Genomic DNA, 13,266 nt, shown 5'->3' with positions numbered 1-13,266 from the left:
AAGGGATATGTCAATCATGCAGCCAATGAGAATCACTTCTTTCAAGCCCTGCACCCATTAGTTCAAAAATGTTGTCAGGTGCAGTATGTCAGGTGCCAGCATACTCCTACAGAATTAATAAAATTGGAGGGATAATGCTTAGCAGAATAAATGAGTCAAATGAAATCCTTGAAACAGGTCTAAATGCATTAGAACTACAACATTATTCAGGAATTATACAAGTTAATCACTGAATTACTTCTGTGATAGAAAAATATTTTGTAGCATGTTACAAAGTAATATATTGAATAAATTAGAGTTATTTTGTGATGTCCTGGTGCAATGGTGAAATTTATTCATATTCATAAAGTATGCCATGTAAGAGAGAGTAAGAAAAATGGACTTGCTTCGGAGTTCCTATGACTGAGAATCACTGCATAATATGTTATTTTGGTTAGTTTTCTCATTGCTTATTACCTAACTTTTCTTGTTCCCTGTCTCTTTTTTAAAGGTTGAAACTATATTAACATTGATCTTTCTTGTAACATAGCTGCTTATAATTCTGCCCTATCTTTCATCATCACAGTTTTGGCACCTTACATAGGTTGACATTTTACTAGATATCTGATCTAATCTGATTTGTATTTTCATTTAATATAATGGAGTTTTTTGTTGTGTTTTTGTTTCTTTGCTTGGTTTTTTTTGTTTGTTTGTTTGGTTGGTTGGTTTTTAGACTGATTTTGCTAGATTTAATGGAACTAATGTGGAAACAGACTTTGTAGAAGTTCCTTCACAAATGTTTGAGAACTGGGTATGGGAAAAAGAATCACTACAGCAAATGTCAAAACATTATAAAGATGGGAGCCGTGTTGCAGATGCTCTTCTTGAGAAACTTGCTGCCTTGAGAATGGCCAATACAGGTATCGTTTTTTCTTTTACACACAAAAAGCATTCATGAAAAAGTGGGAAAGACATAGGGTAATATCCTGTGTAATACAGAACAGCACATGCCTTAGGTAATGGTCTGTTCTTCCTTCACTGTGTATCTTCCTCCCCCATGACTGCTACCGAGAGATAAATGCACATCTAAATCAGAAAGGCCTATTAGATTATACTTTGGAAGTGAGTGCAAAAACTACTTAGATGCTGAAATTTACTGTAAAAATGTCTAATATCTTAACTGTGTTCAAACTGTGAGAAATATACAATTTAAAAAGATGGAGCTTGTAACAGCAACTCCTTTCATCAGCCTTTCCAATCTTTTTTTAATTACTCATTTCTACTGAGAGGAAGAACATTTAATGCGCCAGACTGGGATTAGGGAGACTTTCCTGACTACTACAGTCTCTCCCTGACTATTATTATTTGTGCTGTGGTGACCCCCCCATCCAACCACTACCAGGATTATGCTTGCTGTTGAACAAACATGTAGAAAGATGCTATCCCTGCCCTTCAACATGTGCGTATAAAAAACAATAGGAAGGGAAATGGGATAGAGGACAAAGGTAAGAGTAATGAGTGCATGTGTTTATAGAGGCCCACCTATGTGTCTACTTTAAAAGTTCCAAATGACTTAAAATTGCTTTTTGCCAAATAAATATCACCAACCCCATCAAGTCCTCTAACTAGCTATTGTCACTTGGCAATTCCCCTTTGGCACAGACTTCCTGTGTGCACGTGGCTAGGTCTCCATGCTTGGTTCTCTGTCTTTAAAATTAAAATAATACTTATCGTCTTCACTGGGTTTTGCGGCACTTATCTCATTAACGTGTATAAGGCATGTTGAGATCCTCAGATGGCTCATACCATAGAAACCCAACGTATTACTATAATATTTATAAACCAAATATTCTTATGTCACTAGGTCTTTTGACTCTTCGTCAGATTGTTTTGAGCAAGGTTGACCAGTCCATTCATACCAAAACATCAGCTGACCCTGCAGATGAATATGCCAAGTACTGCAAGGAGATTCTGGGAATTTCTGCAACCCCAGGTATGTAAATGTGAAGTTTTCATGCAGCATGTGTGACTGCTTCAGATAAGCATACAGTACCTTCACAATAGTCTTATAGCAAATCAGGTGAATGTTGTTTATAAAAGAAATCCAGTTTATGAAACCGAAGTAATTACTTAGAAATAAGACAAGAAAGATCATTAATGTTATTCCATTAAAAATATCCATTTACAGCTAGAATATATTCTAGACTGATACATGAATACTATTCTAAATCTGAAGCACTATTATACGTGAAAGGGATGATTACATTTGATTTTAACATTAATTTGTTAATGTTTCTTTCTCTGCTTTTTAAGGAACAAACATGCCAGCCACCTTTGGACATTTGGCAGGTGGATATGATGGCCAGTACTATGGATACCTATGGAGTGAAGTTTTTGCCATGGATATTTTTTATAGCTGCTTTAAACAAGAAGGAATAATGAATCCAAAGGTAAGCTAGGAACTAGCTTTTTAGTTCCTACCATTAGTGAATTTTAAAAAATTTCCGAATTAACTATTGTATAATCTGCTAAACCGGTTTTATTATAATCAGTGTATGTATCAGAGAATGGAAACCTAAATCTATTCTCAGCCTCCTCTTTTGCAGCACAGTATAACTTACTATTCTGTCAAACCAGTTCAAGCATTTGTGTTTTGTTTTCTTTGTTTGGTTTTGGCAGGTTTAGAAATACATTCCCGCAAATGTCTTAAATTATTGGTTCATTCTAGAGCTGCTGTTTTACTCCTTTGTAGGCTTTGATCTCTTCTCTTCGCAGGGAAGGAAGGATGCCTGTTCTAGTGGTTCAGGTGCTAGCCTGGGACTCGAGAGACCTGTATGCAATTTCCTGCTCTGACACAGACTTCTTGTGTGACCTTGGGCTAAATCCACAAAGGGATGTAGGCACCTAACTGCCATTTATATGCTTAAATCCAAAATTTAGATGCTCAGAATCCCTTCTCAGCAACCGCCTAAATCTGCAGGTGCCTAAGTTTCCACTGGTAAAGCCCCCTTAGGTGCCTAAACTTCTGTCACTGGGTATACACCCATCTCATGCCTAAGGCCCAGTCCTCAAATTAGTCATAGGGTTCTCAGACTAGTCATTCTCTGTCTCTCACCTGCAGGGCATGATCTGGTAGATGTACTCCAAGCATGCCTACCAGATTGAGCCTCCCAAAAATTGGAGGAGAGGGAGGTGGTGCAAATCCCCTTATATAACCTTTAGCCTAATAGAAGACTACTCATCCAGGATATGAGAGGCCCAGGTTCAAATCCTCTTTCCCCCACCCCTCCCCGCCTGATGGGGGCAGGGATTTGAACGCAGGGCTTCCACTTCTGAGGTGAGTGCTCTGAGGTGGGTTTTAATCTCTCTTGGTGAAGCTGTTCCATTTTTTATATATAAACGGGCCAGAGAGAGAGTAAGAATGACTCTATAACCCAGTGGTTAGGGCACTAACATGGGATGTGGGAGATTCAAGACCTGTTCCACTGAGCTAAAGCTATAAGGGCATTACTGTTTTTTTGTTTTTTTAAAAAAGGGGGTTTCAGTGCCTAGCTCCAGGAGAGGGTTAGTGGCTGAGAGTCCCAAGAGGAGGGAGGTGCCTCCCTCTGGCCTACAATTAGGTGCCTAACTCCCTTTGAGGAGTGGGGCTTAGGCTATATGCCTCACCTTCTTAGTACCTTAAGCAGCTCCCTGTTCAATAAGATGGCTTTTGTTAATCCCATTCATAGGCACCTTATTCTCCCCATGCATTGTATAGAGATCCTGGGCACTTAACTCAGGTCTGTGGATTCCACTAGGCAGTGTGGTACCTAATAGTTATGTATTACAGTGCTGAATCTAAGGGTATGTACACACTAACGGCCGCAAATTCATTGCCGTCAGATTGATCTATCCGGATCGATTGAGCGGAAGTGAAGACCCGCTCAATCAATGAGGAAGTCGATGAAATTAAACCATCTCCTCAAAAGGTGTAGCGCTGCGTCAACGGGAAAGCATTTCCTGTCGGCACAGCACAGTGGAGACGGCGCGCTAAAGGGAAGTTACGATGTCGACGGGAGTTATGCAAGCTACACAGAGTAGCTTGCGTAACTCCCGTCGACTGCTGCCAAGTTTCCGGGTAAGTGTAGACTAGTTCTAAGTCCCCTTTATGGATCTAGCCCCTTGGGTCTCCTTTTTCTGTTCCCTCTGCTCCCTCTCTGCATAGGTACAATCCATTTTCTGAGTGTCTCTAAAAGATGGCTTAGAGTTTTGACTATACAAAATTTCCCCAAATTGCTCTGGGACCACTGTTTCTCCCTCTGAATTAAAGTGCCTTTTATTCTGATTTTGTTTAGTGTTTTTTCCTGGACTTTTTTTCTCTTTATATGAGAGACTTAAAAATAATTAATCTTTTCAGTTATCATGCCACTAGCAAATGGATATTCACTATACTTCAGCTATATAGGATCTTGGTACCTTTCTTAGTGTGAGGCCTTCTGGAAGCCCTTCTGTGAAGAGGAGAAAAATAGTTATTTCACTACAGACTGTGACCTTTATCTTTGTTCAACTGCTCAAATAACTTTTTAAGAGAGATCCACTATATGTGAACTACATGGAGAAGGCTTTTTTTTGTAAAGTAACCTCATCTTCAAATCAGATCTATTTAACCACTTGATTCTTGTTGCATTCTCTAGAGGCATAATAGAATTTCCCATGATGGGAACAACAACCCTCTGCAAACAAATATCAGATACTACTAGTAAATTTTTGTTGTTGTCTTTTTCACATATCACTACATCTAGTTTTAGATTAAATCTTTCCTTATTTCAAACGAAAACAGCCACCCCCTGCGATCCAATTAGGTTTCTTGCTACAGCAGCAATTTCAAATAAGACCTCAAATAATTTCAATTTCAGAAATTCTTGAAAGGAAAGCAGTTACTAGCATATCACAAAACTGGGGTTTTTAGAACCTCAGCTTACCTCTTCCTGTCAGAATGAAACTGAGGTTTCTCTTCCTGCATAAACAGCAATTACATTAACCACTTGAGCGTTAGAAACTGTATTTTTAATGATCACTCATACTCTTCTGAACTCTGTAGCTTTATTACTGTCAGACTCCTCAATCCCTACAGATTTTATGGAAGAATCTCTACTCTCTCAGGAACTGGGAGATGTGATTACCTATGATGTAATGAAAGATTTGTTCCACTAGTACCGCAGATTATTTTTATTCAAATTACTCTTTACTCTCAAAAGAACAAAGACTCAATTCTGTATTAGACATCCGGAGACTAACTCGAGTAGTAAAATATAAGCAACACTTGTTCACCAAATCATCCAGGCAGTGCAGCTGGTAAATCAGGGTAGCCTCAATACACTTCTCAGAGTTTTAAAGAGAGATTTTAAAGAGTCAGAGGCAAATGCTTCCCTTCTTTTCCCTCCATTGGAATAGTAGGCCCAAAACATAGCACAATTGCTTTGATTCTGCTTCATGGGGGAAAAGCCATGCAGGAATTTCCAGGCACATGTTGATCATTGGCCTAAATCCCCAATTAAGGGCAGACATGGTGCTCTGAGTCAAAACCAGGAGATGTCTAGAAATAATTTTTTCTCCTGCTGCTCTAACCTCTCCTGGAATCCGTGTAGAAAGACCGTTTACTCAGGCTTTTCTCATGAAATGGGCTTGAAAGATGGTAGAGAAACAGCAGTATTAGCCATAATAGTCCAACTACTGCAGCTAGTTTTCTCAGTGTGTTACAGACCATGACTATGTCTTTTTGCCGACGTCAGATCGACTTCTCTGGATTGACTGAGTGATCAGTGAAGACCCACTCAGTCGATCCAGAAATCAATGTATTAAGATCATTTCCTCAAGTGGCGTAGTGCTGTGTCGATGGAAACACAGTTCTCGTAGGCGCAGCGCATTGAAGACGGAGCGCAGAACAGAAGCACAGAAGTTGACGGGAGTTATGCAAGTTTTGGGTAGTTTGCGTAACTCCGTTAGACTGCCGCCGAATCTCCAAGATAAGTGTAGACAAACCCCATGTGGTGGGAAATTAAACTGAAGGGTGAAACAACAGTGAAGAGGCCTGTAGAGCTGCCAAAAGATGCTCATCAGACCTTAGAATTCAACCAGTTAACAGGACCTTAACTTAGTCCTTCAGCACAGTTATCAGGAAGTCGTAGTCTTATAAACAGACAACCTATTAGTGATGTATTATCTATGACAAACAAGGCAGCACCTTGTCCTAATTCTCTTCAGTCAGGAAGCCAAATAGATCTAGGAACCTGGCATGCAGAGAAACATCTTCCCATTGGTAATCATATCTCACAGGCCCAAAATGCTATAGGTACATTCTTTAACTAACTATGAATGGGAACTAGTACTGAAGATGATTTTGGATGTTTTAACACTTCTCTTGCCTTTTTTGCTCAGGTAGAACTGATAATCGATTATTGTCTCAGGAGCTACTGGCTAATTCTGTTAAAAGTGTCCACTTAAACAGAAGCAGTGCTTCTGCTTTTGCAGAAAGGACTGTTGTTACATTCTTCTACATCTAACACTTCTATGAGATGGCATAATAGATACCATTATAGGAACAAGGTACCTGGAGACATTAAAACCCATCAGCACAGTACTGTATGATAATTTCATTAAAGGACTAATTTCATATGAATAAATGTAAGAGAATTGAGATGTTTTCAAAATTAGAAAGAAGTCTATTAATTACTATTCTAGGGTCATATTTCATACTCTCTTTTAAAATAACAATACTCTTAACTTTGTGCTGTGATGCTGTAACAAATCCGTATGCTTTAGGCAATACACTCTTGTGGAAAAGTCCTGAACTTGGGTATTGGCAGGGAATAACTCTTTGTTACCTAACACATTTAAAATTAATGTTATCTATATCTGTGTGTTCTGATAAAAATTTAGGATAATTTAGAAGTTTATTATCCCCCAATCCTGCAGATAGGAATTCCTTCAATTTGGAGCTGACAGCCAAGGATTTTGAATTAGGGGAATGTGGACTTGAGGTTTCCTTTGTCTGTCTGGCAGTCTTCTGAGATAATCCATCCACCCCAAATTTTGGCAATGCACTGTGTATACATGGTGCCTCCTAGAGAACATCTTACAGAACATGGGCAAATGGAAGAATTGTGACTACATGAACACTATAAGACCACATGAGAGAGGTTTCCTCTTCAGGAATTGATGAGGTCCCTGCAGACTTGAGCCCACCTGGCCACATAGCCCTGGTTGTCTGTAGGCTACACACCAGGCTTTGGCCCCTTAGTGTTTAAGGGAGCATGAGAAAAAAAGCAGCTCCTAACATGATCAGCACGCTGTGTTTCCTTTATTTGTTATTGATTTAGAGAACTGAACAAACATTAAATATTAACATTCTGATTTACTTTTTCTTTCAGGCTGGAATGAAATACAGAAACCTTATCCTGAGACCTGGAGGATCGTTGGATGGGATGGATATACTCCAAAATTTCTTACAACGTAATCCAAATCAGAAAGCTTTCCTATCGAGTAAGGGATTAAATACTCAGTGAAGCAACAGATCCTTTGGAATGGTACATCAGCAAGGGGGGCAAGTTGAAATATCAGTGTATTTCATGCTTTGCTTAGATAATGCATCACTCAAGGGAAAATTAGTCACTTTTAGATATATATATTTTTTTAATTATTGTATAGATTTTAAGTCTCACAGAGCTACAAAACTTAGCACATTGGAAGAACACATTCTAAGATATTGCATTGAAATTTGAATAGTGATTTTTATTTGTGAATTGTTATGAAATGATACCAATTAATCTAGAAAAAATACTGACTTGCATCTCTCTTTAAAAAAGAGAGAATTATGCTTTGTGAATAAATTTAAAAATGAGGAAAAAATACCTTCCCCAAAATTAAATAATTTGATTCATTTTTATTTTGCAGTTTCTTTTATTGTACTGGTAGCTCACTAACATCTATTGTCTAAATTATACTCTCTTTACTGTGACTTGAGTTTATCTTGCTTTCAGGCAAATGATCCAAGATTGAGACCCAGGAGAGATCTTTTGTTCTCCACGGTGTTATTGGATGAAAGATTTGCATTGATGACACCTTCATCTTTTATTTTTATGTTAAACCATCAATCGTGCCATGTAATTTAAAAATTTCCTTCCTAATTTCAGTTGTGTCTCTGGGCTGTGAGAAACAGGTGAAGAAGCTAAGATCTTTGCAGTTCTATGACCATCTTCTATTTTTTGTTGATATCCATCTTCTTTTCATTATTTCACTCATACAAGCACTGGCGTCCACTAGAAAGCAATACTTATAAACTTATAATAATTTCAATTGTTCTGTGAAGTTTTTCATGATATGAAAAAAAAACCCAATTTATGTCCAAATGTTAGTAGATGGTGAATGTCAATCCAACAATGGTATCCACGTGCCCTGAATCTTCTTAGATCTTTCCATAGTGGCAACCTGGAGATGTTAGATGAAGAAATTAGAATTCTTGTTCCATAGAATTATTATTTCACATATTGATGGAGAGCGTGACTGTCAGTCCATCCAGTGGATTGCTTTGCAATTTCCTCCAATGGAAAAGAACTACTTATGCAATTACCCAAATAAAACCACGGGTGCAGAGAGCACTCATTGGCATATTTAGAGACTTCACCCTTAATTTCCAAACTGGCCTTTTCTGAGGTATTACCACAGTACCAGGAATTTTCTTGTTACTAACTTACGTTTTTACACATTTGAACATTTCTTTCCCAGAACTGGAGAATAATGAAGCAGAAACATTTATATGAAGTTCCCCATTTGGAATTTAGCTCTTTGTGAATTTGAAACTTAAGACAGGACACACTACTGAATCCCAGCAGCCATGATATTAAGAGACCGACAAATGTATCAAAAATAGGAAAACCTTATTACATTTAAGCAACCCATATTGAGATCTGAATACACAGACTTATTGAGGAATTCTAATGGTTGTGTTTGCGAAGTATCGATAACCATAGATATAATAATTCATCAAACATAGTATGCTTGGTTATGAAGTGATCAAAAGACATTAGTTCGTTCCTGCTTCAGGCAAACTGAAATAATTTGGATTTATTTCTATCATGACATCCAAGGACAAATTCACTATTTTTAAATATTGAGCACACTAAAGAGATGCATTGATCAACCAAGATTTTAAAGCTGTGACAACTAAAGTATTGGGTTTAATGTGTCCTTTGAAATTTAAGAGTAATGCCATCATACATATGCTGATCAGGAGAATATCACAGACTTTTCCACACTAAGCATCTATTGATTAGCCGTCAGTATGACGATTATGAGACAAAACCTAGAAACTACAGTGAGTAACTAATCTGAGAGACTTGAATCAAACTTCTTGCTTTACCATAAATACTAGTATGAACTTTCACAGCAAGTTAGTTTTATGCCCCAGTCCTGTAAGTATGTGCACTACTACAGACCCGTACATGTGCATGCAGTGCCATATGTGAGAAACAGTTGTATAGTAATCAAGGCATCCTGAGGAGATTAATCCATCACTGGAAATTAAGGCAAGGCTGTCTTGGAAGCCTTGAATTCTGTATAATTAAGTTCTGTTCAATTTTAACTGGGTTTGGAATAAAATTCTTTGCATTTCTTCTTTTTAAACAGTTACTTCTATTAAGGTGGCAGGGATTGCTAAAAGATTTTTAAAATATGCACTATAGTAAAAAAAATCTTATGAACAGAAGATATGAAAAATAGCAGTTGAGCAATGATTTTTTTCTAAAATGAATCCACAAGTCTCTGAACAATGGAAGGTTTAGCAAAAGAAAAAAAGTAGTGTTCCTTTTCATTCTGCTAGAGACAGATTTCCACATGAGGGAGACTTTTCTCTGTATAAAATACAGAGATTTCAGCATAAGGAGGCTTGTGAATGCAATGCTTATAACAAAGGTATGTTTATGATTAAATAGTTGGAGAGTTTTAGCCTGGTTTTTATACATTAAAACAATCTGTTTAGCACATTTTGTCTTTTGGTTTAAATAGTTGGCTTGCCGGCTTTCCTACTATTCCCAAAAGTAATATCATATACCCTTAAGAACAGCCATACTGGGTCAGCCAGTGGTCTATGTAGCCCAGTTTCCATGGGCGGCCGATATAAAAGGCCAGGGGAGTCGTAGCTGTTGCCGGCCAGCCACCAGATCCTGGGCCATGGTGGCCCCGCCTCTAACTCTCGCTGCTGGGCATGAGCTTCCACTGGAAGTTTATGCTTATTTATTATGCGCCATGCAGGTTCCCAGGCAGCTGATGGGGTGGTATCTGCTATTCAGCTTCCTGGGTCCGTTGGAGTCCCCAGGGAGATTGCTGATGAACCCAGGAAGCTGAGTAGCAGATACCGCCTCCTCAGTCGCCCAGGAATCTGCATGGCGCATAATAAATAAACTTGGCTTGTGGGAGGGGCAGAGAGTGCAAGCAGCAATGGCCTTGGACGTGCAAGCGGGGGGAGGGAGGAGAAATGCATGCAGTGAGCGGCGGCAGAGGGGAGGGGAGCGGGGAAGAAAAGGAGAGGAGGGGGGTGAGCGGGAACAGGAGGAGGGGAAGGGATGGGATTTGGGGCGGAGTGGGTTTGGAGTGTGGGCAGAGCAAGGGGTGGAAGAGGTGGGACAGGGAGCTAGCCTCCCTGAGTGGAAGCTTCACCCGCCCCTCATGCCAGTATCCTGTCTTCTGATAGTGGCCAATGCTAGGTGCTTCAGAGGGAATGAACAGATCAGACAATCATTGAGTGATCCCATCCCAATGTCCATTCCCAGATTTTGGCAAATAGAGGCTGGGAACTCTCAGAGCTTGGTATTGCATCCCTGCCCATCCTGGCTAATAGCCATTGATGGGCCTATCCTCCATAAACTTATCTTCTTTGAGAGCTTGCTCATATCCATTCCCACATGCACTGGTGCCGGAAATTTTTCCCCTACTGGTATCCGTAGGGTCGGCTCTAGTGCCCCCTGCAGCATTATGCGTATGCGCCTATATAAGACGTTGCTGGTCCTCCTCCCTCTCAGTTCATTTCAGACCTCAGCAGCCACAAAGATTTGGAGGGCAACCTCGAGGGGAATCCTATAAAAGAAAGGTGCCAGATAATGAGTAAACCACTAGATTGACAAAGGACTTGCAGAAGCAAGGGAACGTTCCAGCACTATCACAGGCGGTAAGAAGGAACTGAAAGGAAGGAGGGCCAGTGGTGCCATGTATATGGGTGCATATATGTGCCGCTGCAGGGGACGCTAGATACCACTAAGGGAAAAATTTCCAGCACCAGTGCATGTGGTGCACACACACCTAATTGGGAATGAACATGAGTAACACATCTCGAAGAACAACAGTTATACGGTTCTTTCTTTTTTGAACCCTGTTATAGTTTTGGCCTTCACAACATCCTCTGGCAACAAGTGTGTTTTGTGAAGCAGTACTTCCTTTTATTTGTTTTAAACATGCTGCCTATTAATTTCATTGGATGATCCCCAGTTCTTGTGTTATGTGAAGGAATAAATAACATTTCCTTACTCACTTTCTCCACACCAGTCAAGATACTATAATGAGACCTCAGTCTGGCACTCAGATGACACCTCAGTTTGGGGCAGTTCCTCAAATTTGTCACCTAAAAAGAATGGCTCAGGTGTAGGAATCTCCCTCACATCCTCTGCAGTGACAACTGATGCAAAGAATTCATTTTGTTTCTCTGCAACAGCCTTATCTTCCTTGAGTGCTCCATTAGCAACTCGATTATCCAGTGGCCCCACTGGTTGTTCGGCAAAATTCCTTCTTCTGATGTTTTTAACAAAATTTTTGTTGTTACTTTTTGAGTCTTTGGCTAGTTGCTCTTCAAGTTCTTTTTTGGCCTGCCTAATTATACTTTTGACTTGCCAGAGTTTATGCTCCTTTCTATTTTCCTCAATAGGATTTAACTTCCAATTTTTAAAGGATGCCTTTTTGCCTCTAACTGCTTCTTTTACTTTGTTGTTTAGTGTTTTTGGTCCTCTTACTATGTTTTTTAATTTGGGGGTATACATTTAATTTGAGCCTCTATTATGATGTTTTTTAAAAGTTTCCATGCAGCTTGCAGGCATTTCACTTTTTGGATTATACCTTTTAATTTCTGTTTAACTAGTTTCCTCATTTTTGTAGAGTTCTCCTTTCTGAAATTAAATGTTATTGTGGTTATTAAATGTTGGCTATCTCAGTTATAAAACTAGGGGGAAAATTCTGCTTTCAAATCCATCAGAAATGTGGGAAGATCTTTACATATGCATAGGGCGCCACTGGCATCAAATTGGATTTCCACATGTGTCGGGAGAAAGGAATCTGACCCAAGTTCTGCCCAGCAGATAGGAGAAGAAAATTATGTTCTTAGGTCCCACTCCTACCTCAGTCAAGTCTATCGAGGTTTTGCCAATAAGTTCCAGGGGTAGAGAGTGAAACCATTAGGCCAGTATATTCAAACTTGGATGTCAAAATCAGAACACTTGCTTAAATATCAAACTCTAAGCGCCCATGTTTAAAAATATTAACTCATTGTAGCCTTAGCCTATAATACACAGCTTCCTGCTGAATTTGTATTTTCTAAACAAAGTGGTATATTCCCTCTTTTAGTGATTTCTTTATGATCTCATTCTCACTGAGGGCTCATTTCTGGCCTGTGCCAAGAAGAAAGAGGTTTTAGTGACCTCAGGAAGTTTGTTTGGCTTAACAACCCAGGATTCTAAAGATAAAATGGTTAAAATATTGCCTTCTTTTCTACCATAATCAGGCAATTATGATAAGGGCTGGTGCTTACTGGTGCTTCCATTGCACATGATGCTATCAGAAAGATTTTCAAATAGGCATGACAGCTTGGTCTTTTTAGACAAGTAAAACAAAGATTTGTTTGTCTTTCTGCTACAATACACCCCATCTCCTGCCCTTATCATTTGTCACTAGCATCAGGGCTGCATGCCCTTCCTCCTATGTACTATTTAACCTTCGTTTCCTAACCCAATACATTTTTCCATGCTCTCATGATACTCTTAAAAGATTATTCAAAAGCTGATGACAACATATCATATTCTTCTGTGACAATCTACACCACTTTAGTACTCTTTAGCACCTGTGCCTGGTATTGCTTCATTATAGCAATTGTAGGACCATGTCAGATTTTTCTGGTGTGCTTGCATGTCATAGGAAAACATGCAGGATAAAGGAGTAAGGGAGCACAGAATAGGAAGGACCTGTAAGTGATCTGTGAACCAACAAGATGTT

The 13,266-nt window shown here is 39.2% G+C and overlaps 1 protein-coding gene across 2 annotated transcripts in view; it reads left to right on the top strand.

Annotated features, from left to right (window-relative positions):
- NLN (neurolysin) overlaps window positions 1-7,779 on the top strand; it is a 70,554-nt gene extending 62,775 nt beyond the window's left edge. For both annotated transcript variants that reach the window (XM_067568856.1, XM_067568855.1), the window contains exons 10-13: window positions 713-899; window positions 1,844-1,972; window positions 2,293-2,429; window positions 7,389-7,779. In XM_067568856.1, coding sequence (XP_067424957.1) covers window positions 713-899; window positions 1,844-1,972; window positions 2,293-2,429; window positions 7,389-7,523 — 588 coding nt within the window. In that variant the 3' untranslated portion in view covers window positions 7,524-7,779. The remainder of the gene's footprint in view (window positions 1-712; window positions 900-1,843; window positions 1,973-2,292; window positions 2,430-7,388) is intronic.
- The last annotated feature ends 5,487 nt before the right edge of the window (window positions 7,780-13,266 follow it).

This window comes from Emydura macquarii, unplaced genomic scaffold, assembly GCF_026122565.2.
Source record: "Emydura macquarii macquarii isolate MOO-44397 ecotype Brisbane River unplaced genomic scaffold, CSIRO-AGI_Emac_v2 contig_2897, whole genome shotgun sequence".
NCBI lineage: Eukaryota > Metazoa > Chordata > Testudines > Chelidae > Emydura > Emydura macquarii.
Note: the sequence above shows the minus strand (reverse complement) of the source record. Positions and strands in the feature narration are given on the sequence as shown.